The 17323-nt window shown below is 44.4% G+C and overlaps 2 protein-coding genes across 6 annotated transcripts; one reads left to right on the top strand and one right to left on the bottom strand.

Annotated features, from left to right (window-relative positions):
• Positions 1-3027: 3027 nt before the first annotated feature.
• Positions 3028-13093, top strand: LOC136426135 (sphingosine kinase 2-like). The gene is made up of 5 exons (XM_066415027.1): positions 3028-3672; positions 8594-8743; positions 9192-9286; positions 10102-10217; positions 10587-13093. Exons 1-5 carry the CDS (start codon positions 3249-3251, stop codon positions 11722-11724), a joined length of 1923 nt encoding a protein of 640 aa, XP_066271124.1. The 5' UTR covers positions 3028-3248; the 3' UTR covers positions 11725-13093.
• Positions 12242-16642, bottom strand: LOC136426136 (hydroxysteroid dehydrogenase-like protein 2). Of its 5 annotated transcripts, none has more exons than XM_066415028.1 (4): positions 16518-16642; positions 14799-15398; positions 14443-14584; positions 12242-13935 (listed from the first exon to the last, which is right to left on the bottom strand). In XM_066415028.1, exons 2-4 carry the CDS (start codon positions 15334-15336, stop codon positions 13761-13763), a joined length of 855 nt encoding a protein of 284 aa, XP_066271125.1. In that variant the 5' UTR covers positions 15337-15398; positions 16518-16642; the 3' UTR covers positions 12242-13760. The 5 variants fall into 5 exon arrangements, with proteins under 5 accessions (XP_066271125.1, XP_066271126.1, XP_066271127.1 ...); XM_066415029.1 differs by having other exon boundaries at positions 16526-16642; XM_066415030.1 differs by lacking the exon at positions 16518-16642 and adding an exon at positions 16355-16510.
• Between the last annotated feature and the right edge of the window lie 681 nt (positions 16643-17323).

Genomic DNA, 17323 nt, shown 5'->3' with positions numbered 1-17323 from the left:
CTGACCTTGGCAAGTTGACATGTGACCTGTCAACCGCCGATCATTCCATCGACTCTGAGTATTCACTGAAAACACGATCACTATGTCCATCGTACGCACTCTCGATCTTAGGCTGGAAGCTTCGAATTGTCTTTTTATATAAACTTGGCACAAAAAGTTTGGAAACTTTACTTTGGCTGATCATATTTCCGTTGTTTTTTTATCAATTTCAATGATTTATATGCTGTTGGAAAGCTTGTGTAATGTTCTATCCTATGATACCCAACTCATTATATAATTGCAATCTCATGGAGCGAGTACCAGGCCTGTTTACGCGAGTGGGTTGTAGAAAAAAAGTGCCAAAATTTCCCTGCTAGCGTCAAACACTCAGCTCAGCGCCAAACCCATTTGTGGTGGTGTCGTCCGCATCGTGAATGGAACGGTGTTAGAGGAATGTTATGTTCACAGCTACAGATGAGATTAGATTTATTTCGACTGTTGGAAGGGTAAATGAAAGTGTTGGGGCGGCGAGGAGAACAGTACGCTGACTGTTGCACAGAGACTGACAGTGTTTGTTGGAGTCAGTGTCATGATGTGAGGCAGTACAACTGCCAGAGTTAAAACCAGGCTAATCATCCTAAGCAACCTCGATGTGTCATGATATATAGACGCATTTCTCCATCCAAGTCACATTTCCTAGATTCTTACCTATGGAATATGAGACTGAGTGCCACTCTGCAAGATGATAGTGCACGTCCATACAGAATGAGAGTCATTTCAGACCACCTCCATGAAGGTGCAGGAATATAGAGGACAGAATGGCCTTCCTGCAGCCGAGATCTCAACACAATTGAACACCTCTCATACTCTGTGATCACTGAACAGATTGGACGAGCTGTGAATGCAAGAATGATCAACAGAACAATACGACCTGCGACGACTCCTTGTGGAAGAATGCCCAGCGGGACCGCGGGACGAAATTGGTGACAATTACGAGGAGGATGTACCGGGCTGTGGTGACAGCTCATGGCTTGTGTACTCAGTATTAAGCCACCTTCATCATAACTGAGGCTCCTTGACGCATTTTTTGTTTGGATGAAGACTAACCTTGGCTTTCATATTATTGTGTTTTGTTGATTCAAGGTTCATATTACCCTCGTACTTACACAAGCCACGTGCTACCAGCAGAAAAAAAAATACCGAGCGTTTCAGCTTTTGTAGGGTAATCTGGGCACTTTTTTTATGTAACCCGCTCGCATAAGCAGGTCTGGTGCTCGTTCCATTAATTCAGAACCATCAAAAGTTTGGTATCATGGGAAAGAAAATCACACAATCTTGTCAATGATGTATAAATCATTCAAATTGATCAAGAAACAATGATGATCCACCAAAGTTAAGTTCCAAACTTTTTGTGCCGAGTGTATGTCAAATTACCTAGCCTGATCTGAGCCATGGATAGAAACATCGCATACATAACGTATACAACATGTAAATAGTCTGTAATATCATCTGGTCAGTACGTATTACTAATTAATCATAAAATCAAGGCAGGATTGCCCCTATCCTGGACCGCCATTTGAAAGACGTACAAAATCGCCCTACAGAAATACAAAATAAGCCGATCCATCCATCCATCTGCTTGGTGATCAGTCCTTGTGTCGCACTAAATCGATCTAGAAATCTAAACCAATCATGTGAATGTGTTTCTGTGTCATCATCCAGCGGCAGTGTGTAATGCGAGCATGTTGTTTTCGCACGTCGCGAACTGGGTCACGGACGGACGGCACCAAAAATAGCAGTGAACTTGGTGTCAGAGACGGAAAGGCTTCTGAGAATGTTTGGGTAGCCTCCAGCCCTTCAACCAAAGAGGTTCTATCAAAGTTGAGAGCCTAATTGTCTACAATGAAAGGTCTATGAGCTGAAATATGACGGTAGTTCCCTAGTTGATCTACCTGGACAAACATTACGTTATTTTTAATACTGTATATGATACACATTAGCAGAAACTACTAAATACTTTGCTACGAAATAGTCGGCCAAAAATTTCCAAAATGCTCTGATGACAAATTAATGCGTCACTTGCACTTTTTATCATTATTACGTCACATATAAAGATACGTTTCCTATGTCTCTACCACCGTATGTTTCGAAATTCCCAAGCCATATACTGTAGTACTCACACTAGCTGAGGAGGAGGGCCTAGTATGAGCTATATACGCTTTCCCACTCCTCCTGCACCTGTTTTATCTATTGTTTATCGTATTACGTATAATGTACTTTCTTGCAAATAGATAAACAACTTACAGCCTTCGGGCACGAGATTGCAGATAAAGGCTTATATTTATTCATGTGGTGTGTGCACTGGACTGGGTGGAGAGAACAGCGACAAGTGATGTGGTGTCTAATTTCTATAACTTTAATAATATTCATCCCGATACACGGTTCTGGTAGACGCTTCAGTGGTTGATTATAGATGGTGGCATATCAGCAGGCCGTTTTACGTTTACAGTTTGAGGTGACGCCCCCGGCGCGCAGTGTACCTCTGAGTCACATGCCGACGTTGCTGACTGCTGAGTGTGTAGTTGACTCTTATTGACACTCTCAGTAACGGACATTGTACTTAACTGTTTGCTGACGTCTGAAGTGCTTCTATGCCACGGCGCTGACAACTCAGGGATCCATAGTCCACTGGGATTGCATAATCTTTCAAAGGCCCTCAATCCGACTAAATCCGACTTAAGAGTCTCCTAGGTGTGAGAACCCAAATCAGTATCACGTGTCATGTGAAGTACACGCGGGATACGGATACCTGTTTGTTTACTACGGATATTGTTGTTGTAGACCATGTGACGTGACCTTGGTGACACGTAGACCCCGTCAGAAGAAATCGACACCATGAAAACATGTTGGTGCAAACAAACTGTTTGTTCCCTCGCTCTCTTATTGCCGCTTGGCATGATGGGAAATAAAACAATCCACTATGACAATAGGGGTGGTGAGCGCACAATTTCAACCCGACACAGGTAACAAATGAGGGGACAGCCGCGTCGGCAAATATCACTCCTCTTCCTTTATTCCGGTTTTTGTTTCGTATAAAGCTAGTAATGATGGAGCATCAATTTATATTTTACTTTGCTCGTTTGTTTATGAACATCCCCCTCCGATTTGCGAGCGCTGCATGTTGGTATGTCCGCAGTGACGTTTCGGGGTGAACGTGTCCCCGGTAAATAGCCTGTGTTACATTGTACTGCGAGGACAACAGTTCCGCAATGGCCGGGCATCGGCACTCTCCGACTGACGGAATCACCGCCCCTCAGGTCATCTTAGAAGACGACTTCGCTGCTTTTAGAAGGGGAAACCTTCGTTATACGGTTAGACTTACGCCCGAAGCCATAGTCTATGTTGTACTGGGGTCGAAACAGGAACGTACCCTGGCTCTAGCAGACGTGTTGGGATGCCACACTAGCGTTTCACTGAGAAGAAAACCCACCCAGGAAAACCAGACCGCTTTCCTATGTATATACTCCTACCCCCTGAAGAGGAAGCTTCTATCGGGAAGTGCGAGAAACCGCGTGAGCACATCGTTCAGAGTCGACAGGTTCGACAACTACGAACAGAACTGCGAGCTCGCCGAGAAATGGAGAGTCGCCGTCAGGTGCCTGCTAGCCGGGCAGACCGTGACAGCGGAAACCGGTAGGTCCATCAGTATTGTCTATTTACCGGTCTTCATGTGTAAATCATTAGAATATGTAGAGTTCCGAGCATCGCTGACCAAATGATCACGTAACAGATTAACTGACATCCAACAAAACATGGAATCAGTCCAACAGCTACCGTAAAACATGACCTCACACATGTGCACGGGCCCGGCCTACAGGCATGATTAATGCATGGCGTTATTGTGTTGTGCATCTGTCACATCCAGAGAAAAGGAACGATCAACACACTGGCAATGAATTTATATACTTGCATGTCAACAGTACGTGTAGGTTGTAGAAATATGTAAATATGTTATTTTCAATGTTATGAATATGATTGATAGTTTTGATACACTGAGTAAATGTGAAAGCGGAATGTCACACAGTGACGGGGAAATTCAGCTAACACGGAACGAGCACGCTATATTTATCTGGCAACAATTTGACAAACGTTTGGTTAAGGACTGTATGCTCGTATTGACATCGCTTTTCCAGGATATTGTTGTCTGTAGCTACTAATATTTAGAAAATGAAATTCATCATGTCACTGTGTTCAAGGAGGTTTGTCTGATTAAAACCTTCTTGGTGTGTTAAGGTAGGTAATTGCTATGAAATCCGCAGCTTTTTTAATTCTCTCCTGTTTTATATGCATGTCCTTGAGATCACAGAGGTACAAAGTATAGTTCATTGATCAAAGGTCGTACCTAGTACAGGTGGAACTTTCTTATGCAATATTCCAGACACACAATGCGTTTTTACATCATCTAACAGGTACTGGTCAAAATACAACGTTCAAGTTCAGATTGAACGTAGCATGACTTGTGCTGCGAAAGTCGTTTTCTTTTTGGAAAAACAAACAAAACATCTTCTTTTTTTCTGTCGCACACACTTATCAAAACAGCGCTTGCCAACAGTTGTGCGTAAGTCCCAATCAATATACTAGTAGACAGGGATGGATTTGTTTCACGTTTAGTTTTTTCTAGTTATGTGTCTGCCCACGATCCATTTGTACAAAATGTCGTAAGACTTGTGACCGACTCGATCGTCGCTGACATTGCTGATTATATTAAGAACCACCACCATGTATACATTCTATTCATCATCAACCACTAATTAGTATTTTCAGTGTGGCACACTTTTTCGTCGCTGTGGTGATGTAATGATATGACAAGTTAGAGCTCTGTGTCGATTTGCCCACTCATTGATACCGCGAAAGGTGCATGAAGTTAGGTACGACGGTCTGACCGGCAACAACACGCGGATACGTCAGCTCATTGATGGCGTACGTAACTGGTCAGACCAGTTTATGTAGAAGCGAGTACAGTGTAGATTTTGGACAGAAACAAACAAACAAACAACCTACTAGTAGTTTGTCAATCACCAGAAATCACCGTGGAACAGTGCAAAGTACAACGTCCGCTTCTGGCACATCTGTTACGAACAATGTGGTCAAAGATCAAGTCAGCAAGATTTGACAGTCTGAAGTGATAACGTTATTTGTACATTTGCACAATGGTGCAGTGCTAATAGATAGACTGTAGTACTGAAAACTTCTGTCGCTGTGTTGCTGTGTTTGAAAATGTGACGTAGACCAACTTGAATAGTCATATCTCAGTCCCATCCTTAGATTTGTGATATTCCCTCCTAGAATCTACATGGAGAATAATCCTGTTGTCCGTGGTTATAATCTACCTGTGTTTATGGTGCTTGTTTGTTTTACCTCAACAACAAATGATCATGAAGACTTCTGGTACGTCATGGTGGACCCTACCGTGTGATACTTTACTGACAATAGAGAACACAGTCAGGACGTAAGCTGATAACAGCTTGAACACAGGTGTGAAAGGTTTAAAGAGCACCAATTAGACAAACTGATGTTCTAATCGACCTGGGAGTTTCTAGTATCATATCATTACATGTTACAACTTGCTGACACTTTGTCTCCTAACTCGATATTGTGCTTCTCACAGCTTGAATTGACGCTGCGCAGTCAGCTGAAATTGAAAACTGGTTATTGTTTTGATCACAATGAAGAAACAAACTTGTAAAAGGAACGTGGAAATGGACCGGGCCCGACCTCAGCAGGTGTACAGAGTGGCCTGCTTGTGTTTCTTTGGTAGCCTTGACGGCTGTGAATGGCAGCTATGTTGGAGGTGTTGTATAAATATCACACATTACGGAAAAGCAAAATGCGAGCCTGGCAAAAGACGATGGCTTTTGACGTCGATTGATCACACTGCCCCTTCATCATGATAACTTATTTGTGTAAATTCGATGTTTGTTCCTCTAGTCACCGTGTAAATAACCGTTCTAAGACGTCTTGCATCAGCGGTGTAATCTCTAAGTCATGTTATGAATAGAACAGAATATCTTCAAGTGATAATATTTCCCCATCACCTTGCAGCAAACAAATAGCCTGAGTGTTATCCAGGCTCTGTTTGGTGAAGGTACAGCCTGGAACTTACAACGATGACACTCAGGCTAGCAAACAAAAATACTCAATGTAGGAAAACTTGACGACCCTCAATATCTGCTTGGAGATCGCGCCATCTGCTTCCACTGAGGTCACCCTATAAAGTCTACCCATGGGACGATAACCACGGCGTATAATGCACAGCCAGTAAACTATTGTGGAGTAGATGATGACAGAATTGATGCGTAGATCGTCCGATTGTTCAGGAAATTCGGATCGAACAATTGCATCCCTCTCGCTTGGTAACCGCTAATCATGGAATACGACCGGGGACTTTTGTAAGACAAAAGGGAGCAAAAATAATATGGAAAGAAGACGTGACAGGGAGAGAAAAAGGAAACAGGGAAAATGGGAAAATGTGAGACCAACTCAAGTTTATCAACGAAAGGAAGCACACAAAAATTGTATGTCATTGACTTTCTGAGAATCGGCCAAAATCGTCCGTCCAGCCTACCTGGAAATAGCCTGGGTGCCATATTAATTCTACCGGGGGCTCCTGCACTCGCTACCATAAAATACCCTAAAAATTGTTTTTAGGGTAGCGAGTGTGGGAGCCCCCGATAGAATTAGGATGGCACCCAGGCTAACCTGGAAAGCCTTGTCTGGATGGAGAATACTTGAGTCGACGTGGGACTGTGTGGTTCACGCCTACCTACCGCCAGTCTCGCACCTGCCCCCTCCCGCGCGCGGAATTATTTACGCTCTGGAACGCATTGAAATATCGGGGTTGCAATTAGACTTGACAACGTTCACAAAGAACGTGCATGTTATCATCATTCGATGAACAAATGATCTCACGGTGTTTGGTACTAGAGGAGACCGGACAATAGCTGCCGAGGCCATGTTTTATGATCGTTCCGAGCGAGTGGTTAGCGTTATGTTGCTGTTTGAATGGGGAAAAACAACCTTAAAAGCCATCTGTAAAATGGCATATATTTGCGTACATAATCTGATGGTGCTCTTGTACCACATCTTTTGATATACATGTATTTTTTTATATACTAGTATTACATTGAATAATCAACTCAACCTTCATAAACTCGAAAAAGAACAATTCAGTCAAATGTTTGACATCTAGTTTGTATTGAGATGAATTTTGTAAATACTATGTTTGTTTTGTTTTTTGATATATTAATGAATGAATGACGACTGTAAATTGTTAACATACGTTCGCCAGCTATCATAATCCCCACGTACGCACAAACGTAGTTTTTACATGCACCAGTCACAGCTGTGAGAGATCGATATACCTGGGCACGGCAGAGTGGAGACACTAATACGTCTGGAGTGTGTCCTGGTCTGAACCAGTCTGTCTGACGTTCAAGTACTCCTTCAGCAACGTCTCTTGGCGGGACGTAGTTGATTAAACAATGAAGACACCTACAGACTGTGTGCTTCTGTTACGACGCATTTGTTGTACGTTTGCGGCGCGGTCCACATTTACAAATGCATGGAAATTGCATAAACAAAATTGATTATAAAATTGTTGAATTACTGTTAATTTTTAACAATATGCATGAGCGGATACCGTGCAAGTATTCTGGGGTGAGTTTCCATACCATTGTTCTTTCAATATCATTGCAGGTGACATCTGATATGATATCAAGTCTCCCAGCAAAAAACGGCTCTAAGGTACTTAGGAGGCTCCTCAGACAGACTTACTCCAGAATTTGAAAAAAATATCTATCGAAACATGAACAATGCTTAGCGACGGAAGTGTTGAGCTAAAAAAAAAATACAAGAGCTCTTTGCTCAACCCTCTCCCTGACCCACTTCGTAGCTGGCGCAAGACTAGTAAACGTGAAAGCCTTAGTGCTTGTCGATTTAGGATCATTTAACCTCTAGGTCTTCTGGTGGGGGGGGGGGGGGGGACTTAACACGGTGCTAGAAATACGGCGTGGACGCCCGAGCAGGGAGCCCAAGCTTTCGTCTTCGCACGCGATGATGTAAATATATCCATTTCTACATGATCTCTGACCATGTGTCATGGATATTTGCCAAACAAAATCAATCTGTTTTGCACACAGGCTAAACAACAACATTTGAGCTGGTCTATCATGTAGTTGGGGGGGGGGGGGTGCTGAGGTCGCCGTAAGGCCTTCCGTTGACGCGTTGATGGAGATGCCCCTTAGCATTTGTTTCCCTTTCTTTCTCCTCTCTTGCAATTTCTGTCTTGATCCAGAAACGTTCCTTCTCGGAAATTGTTGACTTCACTTAGCGTAATGAAGTAGTAAATGATACATTGATACATGTAGATAATGAATACATGGATGGATGGATAGTGGAAGGATAGATGGAGGGTTGGATTGCTAGCCGGATTGATTGATTAATTGCTTGCTTGATTGATTGATTGCTTGCTTGCTTGCTTGCTTGCTTGCTTGCTTGATTGATTGATTGATTGATTGATTGATTGATTGATTGCTACTCCTCCTTCCGTCCCCAGAACTCACGCCCAGCCTGCTGCCGTCCCAGCCGACCCTGCTGGTGCTGCTGAACCCGTTCAGCGGACAGGGGAAGGCCAAACAGTACTTTGACGACCAAGTTATGCCCATGATGGCGGAGGCCGACGTCTCAATAACTCTCGTCACCACCGGTATGTACGGGCACGGGGCTGCTGATAGCTTTTTACACAGGCGTCGTCAAGTAATGCTTACTGGTACTTACATTATCCAATACTCTATCAACGTTAACTGAATCCAAGCACAGGCCAGCTATCCGAACAGAAGACGTACGTGTACAAGACGTACGTGTACATAATGACTCACACATTCACGCGCGCGCGCGCACACACACACACACACACACACACACACACACACACACACACACACACACACACAAAGACACGCATGCAAAGACACGCATGCACACACATACGCATGCACACAGAAGACACACATATAAACAAGTACACACACACAACTTGCTCTCTGATGTACTTTTCCATTTTATCCATATAGCTACTTGAACATGTATTACTGTTCATGTATTCCACTCTAAGACCCACTAAACTACCTTGTTCTTCTGACGGATATTGACAGAACACTCGGGCCACGCGTTTGATGTGGTACAGACTGCGGACCTGTCGTCATGGGGAGGGATCGTTGTTGTATCTGGGGATGGCCTGCTGTACGAGGTAAGTAACTTATGTTTGAACTGTAAAATATGCGGTTTTCCACGAAAGTGTACACAGGATTTTACGCCAGACATTACCATTGTAGGTCAGTAGTGCTAGTATAATGCCCGAGTGGGTTGAGGGACGATTAGGCTCCAACACTGTTCCTTAAACTGTCTGGTATTTGTAAAGTTCACAGACGTGAAGTGAATGTTCTGTTAAACCGTTAATGTGTGTGTGTAAGGGTTGCCCTATATAATTTCATCGGTGTCTTACAGACTCTAAGTGTTTGAGACCTTCAAGTGCTGTCAACATTTCGATAAGAAACTCTACCCTTGTTTCTGAACTTAACATTAAGAATATGTATTAAATGGCATAAGATGATATTAAGTTAACATGGAAAGGTTTCATGAAAGCTATGGTATTGTGAACACATCATAGGACTTAAACTCAGAGCCGGCTACATGTACTCTAAAGATCATTGCCCTAATGTTGCCTTGAACGTTCAACTGAAATGATGGAAACTTCTGTAAGGCGTCGTCTGTGTTCAACTTCAAGGTAATTATAAAAAAATAACTCCAGATAACCTAACGAGAATCTCTTCTATACTATATATACCTTCTTTGATAGATAGCCTGGATGTCAATGATGATCTGATTCCCATACTGAAATAAGATAAAAGGACAGATAACTGCTCCTCAATGATACAAAGTAGTTTCCGCTTTGCTGTATGTAACTTTTCCCCACCTGAGATCAGGATGTTGTGATTCTAACGACATGGCCAGCCTTCTACGGGGCTGACTGACCCGTTCCTATATTTCCTCATCTTCTCCCAGGTCGTGAACGGGCTGATGTCGCGGCCTGACTGGGAGCAGGCGATCAAGATCCCCCTCGGTATCCTTCCCGCCGGCTCGGGAAACGGAGTCTGCTGCTCCATTAACTATGCACTTGGGTGAGGACATGGTTTATTTCTCTAATGTCACAACCACTTCAAGAGACAGTGCATTTAAGTTTCTACATGTTAAATTAAAGTTGGTTTGTATTGACACGGGCGTAACTGCTTTGTATGTAAGAAATTGGTTTGATTTCATAGCACTTTTGGGACGGGCTTAGCCTTGATGGCAGACCCCCAATCTCTGGAATATCTATCGTGTGGGCGCCACACAATAGATATGTTAGAGATTGGGGGTCTGGCATCCAGACAAGGACGGGCTACAACCACCGCCGGTAAAGCGCTTAAAAATGTTTCATTTATATGTGCACCAAACAAAAAGAAATTGCAAATCTTATTTTATCTTCGTGTGTTGTTTTTTATAATCAGGGAACCATTCGAAGAAGACAGGATGTTCCATTCAACGTTCGTGTTGCTGAAAGCCACGATGAAAGGTCAGACCCGTCCCCTGGACCTCATGTCTGTGGACACGGCCTCCCAACGGCGCTACGCATTCCTTTCCTTCCAGTGGGGCTTCTCCGCCGACGTGGACATCGAAAGCGAACGCTACCGGTACTTGGGGGGAAGTCGCTTTCTTTTCGGATCCCTCCATAATCTTATGAAGTTCAGAGTGTACAGGGGTAAGCTGTCTTTCCTTCCTGTGAAAGGTGTGGACGCGCTGAAGCAAGCACGACAAGTTCTGTCCAAAAACAAATATGAAGTCAAACCTAGAAGTTTGTCGCACAGTTCTTCTGCGGTCGCTATCAATAGTGGACGCGATGACGCAAGAATGCGCACGCGCAGTGCGAGCGCTATGAACGGCTTTCATTACGTTTCTACGGACAATGAAACTTTAGAAACACCCAGTCAGGAGTCCACGTCACTGGACGCTCAGCTCATGTCATTTTCTACAGAAAATGGCGTTCACCATACAAAGTCTGAAGAAGACCACGTCAACGGCAAGTTGACGACTGACGGCGTGGTGGGAACGATGGACAGCGAGGACAAACATTACAAAAACGGCGACTCCGACTTCATCGGAGCCGCAGTGTCAACGAATCAAAACAACTCCAAGTCCTCACAACCGTGCACAGCGGGTGCTAAACGTCCCCACCGTGTGTACGGGCCTTCCTCCACCCTCCTCCCCCCACTGGACCAGCCTGTCCCCGACGACTGGGTTACCATAGACACCGACTTCGTCACAATGATCATCCAAAGCATCAGTCACATTTCAGAAGGCTACTTCTCCTCGCCGTGCAGCTCGTTCGGCGACGGCGTCCTGTTCCTGTCCTTCCTGAAGCGCGGCGTCACCAGGAGACAGATGTTGAAGATCATGGGGAAGATGGCGGACGGGACCGAAGTGTTTGAGTACGGCAGTGACGGCGGGTACGTGTGCTGCAAGGCGTTCCGCGTGGAGCCAGTTTCCCCGCCCGGGCTCATGACCCTGGACGGGGAGAAGATTGAGTATGGCCCAGTACAAGCCCAGGTGCATCACGGGATGATGAATCTGATCATGCCCAACGATTAACGGCATTTCATCGCAGAGGTCTCGGACTAAATATCGTCTTCGTTCATCTCCAGCTAGTTCATAATGTCTCTTCTTACCAGTAGCTGACCACAGAGTGTGAAGAATGGTATTAAGGCCAGGACTTCACAATTGGCACAGTATTAGAATAAATGACACTGCCAAGAAGTCGCGTCTTCTCCACACGATTGTTGCCGAAACAGCAATGCTGCTCTAGAGACGTTTACTTCTGCGTGGTAGAGAAGTTTCAATTACATATGAACAGAATTATTAAATGATATGCATATGTATCATTCCCATTATGACTTCGATACAAAGGGCCCTGAGGTTGCGTTGCAGGTCACCATTAAGAATGGGGCTACACGTTTGGCCTTTCACTTCTTATCACGGCAACTGCGGTGTGAGACTACGTCTACGTTTCTGCCATTCAGTCACTAGTGCACTACACTTGAAAGAATTGACAACGAGCAAACTTTCTCCCAATCTCCAACATTTTAACTACTCTCATCCAACTCCAACGAAGCGTTCAATAACTTTTTTATTTCTTGTACAAGTTACCACCCCTGATTATGATTCACATTTGTCTTGAAGCCATACTGTCACATTTGTGTATATTATGTACATTTTTACATTTGTATACAACGCGACAATCCCAGGAATTTCTCTTGGCATGTAATGTTGTTCAGTTTGTTGAAATTCCAAGTTGAAGATTTGCAGATGTCTTTACACCTTTTTTGACGGTCACATATGGAATGTTATATTATCACATATGGAACGGATGTTATGGAATACTATAATCTAGAGTTTAACTATTTGAAATGTCACTGCTTTTACGCATGTGGATTAGCAATGATTCGGGAAATCATGAACAACATCTGCGATGGTTAGAAACACAACATTGAAGATGAGCAAATATGTTAAAATCATCCAGAATCCTTCAATCAAACAGAACTTACAGAAGCCACAGTAAAAACCACAGTAGTAGCATCGCGCAGCTTCAGTAGTTAAGTAACCTAGGCAGCTTGAAATGATGTAATTCAATTGATATATCAAAGAGGCTATGGCATCTAATTAGACGATAAGTGTTACAGAATGGACCACTGCAACTGGATAAATGACAGACCATATAACACGTTTCCAATGGCATTGCACTATTCTTCTTCAGTTGTCTACAGTGTTGTACAAATGTCCTGTGCTAATGCCGTTTGAAATATCTTATCATGTAACGCTAGCGTTATCCAGTTGTAGCGGATTATTCTGCAACAAATGATACAATGATTAGGAAGCTGCGAAATTCCCTTTCCACTTGTTGAAGACACTACTTTGAATTCCATGATGACACTACGTGATTAAAGCAAATACCAATCATGAATACACCGTATGACCGTGTGATTTTTTTCGTCCAGTGTATTCTTCGTTGAGCTTCATTTTCCGTAAGGCAACAGTAAGAGTTGATGGTAGTGAGAACGGGTGGTGTGGTGTGCACGTGAGCGAAGATCGTATACGTACGCCTGTTGACCGCTGTAGCATGTATCCATTAAGAGATTGTCTATACTTTAACAGCTTGTTTGCTTACATAACCCTACCTCTTCCACGTAAAGGTTGAAGATTGATGTATTCTGTCAGCAGATGTATTCTGTCAGGAGATGAGATCGAGGATGTTGGCACCTCCATATTTCCTCCATTTCAATCAAAGATTAATAACGGATGCCCTTGGAGGCTGATTAGAAAGTGCAGACACTTCCACTATTCATTCTCCAAGCAGAGTTTTCGGTCGGAGGACTAGCAGTGGCCGCGAGTTTTAACGCCTATCTGTCCTACCTCCCTTCACGATCTGGCTGAAGGGTGGGAGACGTTAAATATCGCGTCCACCTCCAGCCCTCCGACCGAAACCTCTGCTTGGAGAATAGTGGAAATGTCTGCACTTTCTAATCAGCCTCCAAGGGCATCCGTTAATAATCTTCGATTGACAGGTGAATGTACGAAATAGGGAGATGTCAACATCCAGGATCTCATCTGCTTGGAGAATAACTAACGCACTATAGTTTGGAGTCCGGTATGGTGACCTGGTCCTCCTCCTCCACGCGGAGAGAAGGGAACCGGCGGGGCATGATGCGGGGCGGCTCGGTCCCCGGCAGACACTGGTACTTAGAGAAGTCAGTCACCCCCAAACTCCGCAGGTAATCTTCGTCAATTAGAGCCTTGCCGTTTAACCTGCAGTTTCAACAAAGAGAGTAAATATTTTTCTACACATATCCCTGGTGATGACGAGCTGGGTTAGATGAAACGGGTAGCAAGCTTGGGGTCGAGTCGGAGTGCTAAACGTAAATTCATATATATAGAGGCAACTTTGTACTCTCCGAGCAGAGGTTAGGCTCCGGCTAGTTTTGGACGTTTTTGTCGGGCTTTCTTTTTTGTCAAGTCGTTTTTTTATGTCGCTAAGCCAAACGCTCCAACTTAAGTATGCTCCGGCTAGTTTTGGGCGTTTTCTATGCGTCTGGCTTGGCGACATAAAGAAAACGTGACAAAATAGAAAGCCATAAAAATCGTCCCAAACTAGTCGGAGCCTGTAGCTAATCTCTGCTTGTAAAATAGTAACTTTGATGATGCAAATTGTTGCATGAAAATGTTGCATGAAAAGACATATACAGCAGATCACTGATGTCCCCAATTTTCCCGTCCCGATCCACATTTGTCTAAATTTGAAAACTAGAGACAGACCTTTCCGTTGGTTCCTGAGCAATAGCCAGGCAGGCGTCGGCAACTATGTCAGCCTTCCTGAAGAAGGCTGGCGGAACACCCTTCACCGTGGTCACGTGACTTTCAATCGTCGTTGCAGGCCACAGTGCTGTTATCGAGACCCCTGATTGGTGAAAGGAGGAACATTACAAAACGACAACTGTAAACAGCTAGATCGAGAACTTATACTTCTTTCTTTAGCATGATATACGGCCTTAGGTTATCATAAAATGATTCCATAATTGATTCTGCTATGTTATAATCAATCTCAAGTGACATATTGTTGTTGTTGTGATCACACATGCATTCTTCTTCAAAAAAGTCCCATTTGACTTAACCTGTATTTTCGAGCTCCCTCGCCAACCCCTGCACCAGTACCGTCATCCCAACTTTGGTCACAGCGTAGGGCGCCTTCCCGTTGAAAAAGCGGGAGTAGATAGGCGGGGCCTCCAACAGTATCCTCCCCGACTTCCTCTCCAACATGTGCGGCAGTACGGCTTGTATCATGACGTAAGCACCTCTCACGTTCACGTCCATCATCAAGTCGAACCGTTTAAGGGGCGTGTCGATAACCTTCTCCCACAAGATCGCACCGGCGTTGTACACGGCAAAGTCAAGGCCGCCGAACTCCTGGATACATGTGCTGACTGCGTTGTCTATCTCTTCTGGGTTCCGCACGTTACATGGGATGGGGAGGGCGTGTCCGCCTCGGGACGTTATCTCGTCTGAAACGGTGTAGATGGTTCCTGGGAGTTTCGGCGTGTCGTGGACGGTTTTGGCAGCCACGCCCACCCGGTAACCGGCACCTGCCAGGGTCAGGGCGATCTGACGTCCGATTCCCCGAGACGCGCCCAGGACAAGTGCGGAAGGTACCATGTTTGGGTTTGTAGGAAACTCCAACCTCTAGCCGACACTGCACTGACTGGTTCGCCCTGGTCCTGTATGTGAGAGTACAGAATGAGATGGGGTCATGGGGATGTATTGGTGACCCACTTCGGATGAAATCATGTGAGAATCTGAATCAGTCTCAGTAGAATTTTCCCATTTTCCTAAACATATTTGAGACATTTCAGCGAGTTCGGTGATCTAAAGTCAGGGTCTAGAGTAGCTCGCTGCTCGACTGGCCTTTCAACCGTTCAAGTTTACTTTTGTTTGTAAGGTTAGTCTCCAAGCAGACCTACGGATTGGCAAAGACCGTATCCAACAGGCAGAAGGAGTCTCATAGCCAACCTTGGCTATGAGACTTGGGTTGGCTATAAAACTCCTTCTGCCTGTTGGATACGGTCTTTGCCAACCCGTAGGTCTGCTTGGAGACTAGTCCTAGAGGTCACGTGTTCGATCAGTCTGGGACCAGAACACCGCTTACATCCCCCCCTTTTGTCGCCTAGTATGTCAAACTAAGCATAAACCTAACCTTAAATCACTCAGAACGTTAGACTATACAGTAATAATCCCTTTTATGAACAAAAAGACCACCAGAATAGTAAATTTGTCATATGGGCCTTGTCTACCGTATACCCTATAGTGCCATACATTGCCACTGATGCAATTGTTGTGCAATAAATCATTCATTCATTCATTCATTCATTCATATACCGTCCGGCAGGCTAGGCCCTGAAGTGCAAAGCTGATATCTCGACAACCGTTCGGATGTTTGCAATAATATTTCACCTTTACCTGTTGAAATCCAAGTTCAAGGTCGGCTGGTGTTAGGTAGTCTGTGAACGTTCTTGATCCCTCCAGCCCCCCTCCCCTTTATGAGTCTTGTCCTTCCATTGATTATATAACTATTAAACGTGAAGATATCGGTGGACTACACCCTGTTCAACTGCTGCAACTTAGTGCAACAGATAGACGCTGAAATTTGAACTAATATGTCATGAGGAAATGTTACCTCCACGAGACACACCTGCCTTCTGTTTGTCACAATCCACTTCGCCAGCCTTGGGCGCGTCATATGAATCTTTATATATCAAGCAAGTAGCGAATGAAGTAGATAAATCTTGAGACGAAGAAACACAGACAGCTAGAAAGAAAGTCAAGTGGTTCCAACGTACGTACGCACCTTGTCGGTGTCCCAAGCTGCTTACATTCACAAATGGCAAGGCTAAAGTTGAAAGGTCATCTTTCAATCGGTTGCAATTTGAATGTAAGTCGACAGATGCCGCTTCTGAGCACGTCGATGACCTAGAATGATATCGTTTTATCATTCTCCGTCAATGCGCATTACCTTTTGGTGTGTGCACAAATGGCAACGTCACTGTCGTAATATGTTGTTATGCCTTAGAAGAACGTGATTTATAGGAAGATTAGGCTGACGTAGTTTTGTAACGTTACAGAAAAACGTTGATGCTGAAGCTTTATCAGGTAACAATTTCCTTTCCATGAAATGAGGCCTCCTGATTCCCCACCCCACCTCTCTCCCCATGGTAGATGGTAAGCTCCAAGCGCACAGATCTTTTCTGCGAAAAACGCCCGTTTCGTAGAAAGATCGGTCATCTATTTCTCGGTAACGATTAAGTAGTACTGCCATATATGGGCAAAAGGAGCATTTCCGAACGCGAGTGGGAAACTTGGAGGCTCCGTCTTTCGTGGGCGCAGAGGGGCTATAAAATACATCGGATACGATGAAGAAGACCTCCGCGCACAGTAGGACCAGTAGGTTATACGTGTTTTGGGACAATATTTAGGAACAGCGCGGCAAACTAAGAATACTTAATAGAAGCCTCTGAGAACACCCCATACAGATAGCGTTTACAGTAACTATGGGATAACGGTGTGCACCGTTAGTCGGTAGTAACGGGGCTGAGATGTCCTCCTTTCCTCCGGAGAGGACAGCGTTAGTCGATAAAGTCGGGCCAGG

Source organism: Branchiostoma lanceolatum, unplaced genomic scaffold, assembly GCF_035083965.1.
Source record: "Branchiostoma lanceolatum isolate klBraLanc5 unplaced genomic scaffold, klBraLanc5.hap2 Scaffold_74, whole genome shotgun sequence".
Lineage (NCBI taxonomy): Eukaryota > Metazoa > Chordata > Leptocardii > Amphioxiformes > Branchiostomatidae > Branchiostoma > Branchiostoma lanceolatum.
Note: the sequence above shows the minus strand (reverse complement) of the source record. Positions and strands in the feature narration are given on the sequence as shown.

What these genes read in the sequence shown, in the direction of transcription:
- LOC136426136 (XM_066415028.1), bottom strand. Translation starts at nt 15,336, where the DNA reads ATGGTACCTTCCGCACTTGTCCTGGGCGCGTCTCGGGGAATCGGACGT. An exon ending in GAGGGAGCTCGAAAATACAG is followed by an intron (nt 14,585 to 14,798) that starts GTTAAGTCAAAT and finishes TTCACCAATCAG; the next exon opens with GGGTCTCGATAACAGCACTG. An exon ending in GCTCAGGAACCAACGGAAAG is followed by an intron (nt 13,936 to 14,442) that starts GTCTGTCTCTAG and finishes TTGAAACTGCAG; the next exon opens with GTTAAACGGCAAGGCTCTAA.
- LOC136426135 (XM_066415027.1), top strand. Translation starts at nt 3,249, where the DNA reads ATGGCCGGGCATCGGCACTCTCCGACTGACGGAATCACCGCCCCTCAG. An exon ending in AATAACTCTCGTCACCACCG is followed by an intron (nt 8,744 to 9,191) that starts GTATGTACGGGC and finishes GGATATTGACAG; the next exon opens with AACACTCGGGCCACGCGTTT. An exon ending in TCCATTAACTATGCACTTGG is followed by an intron (nt 10,218 to 10,586) that starts GTGAGGACATGG and finishes TTTTATAATCAG; the next exon opens with GGAACCATTCGAAGAAGACA.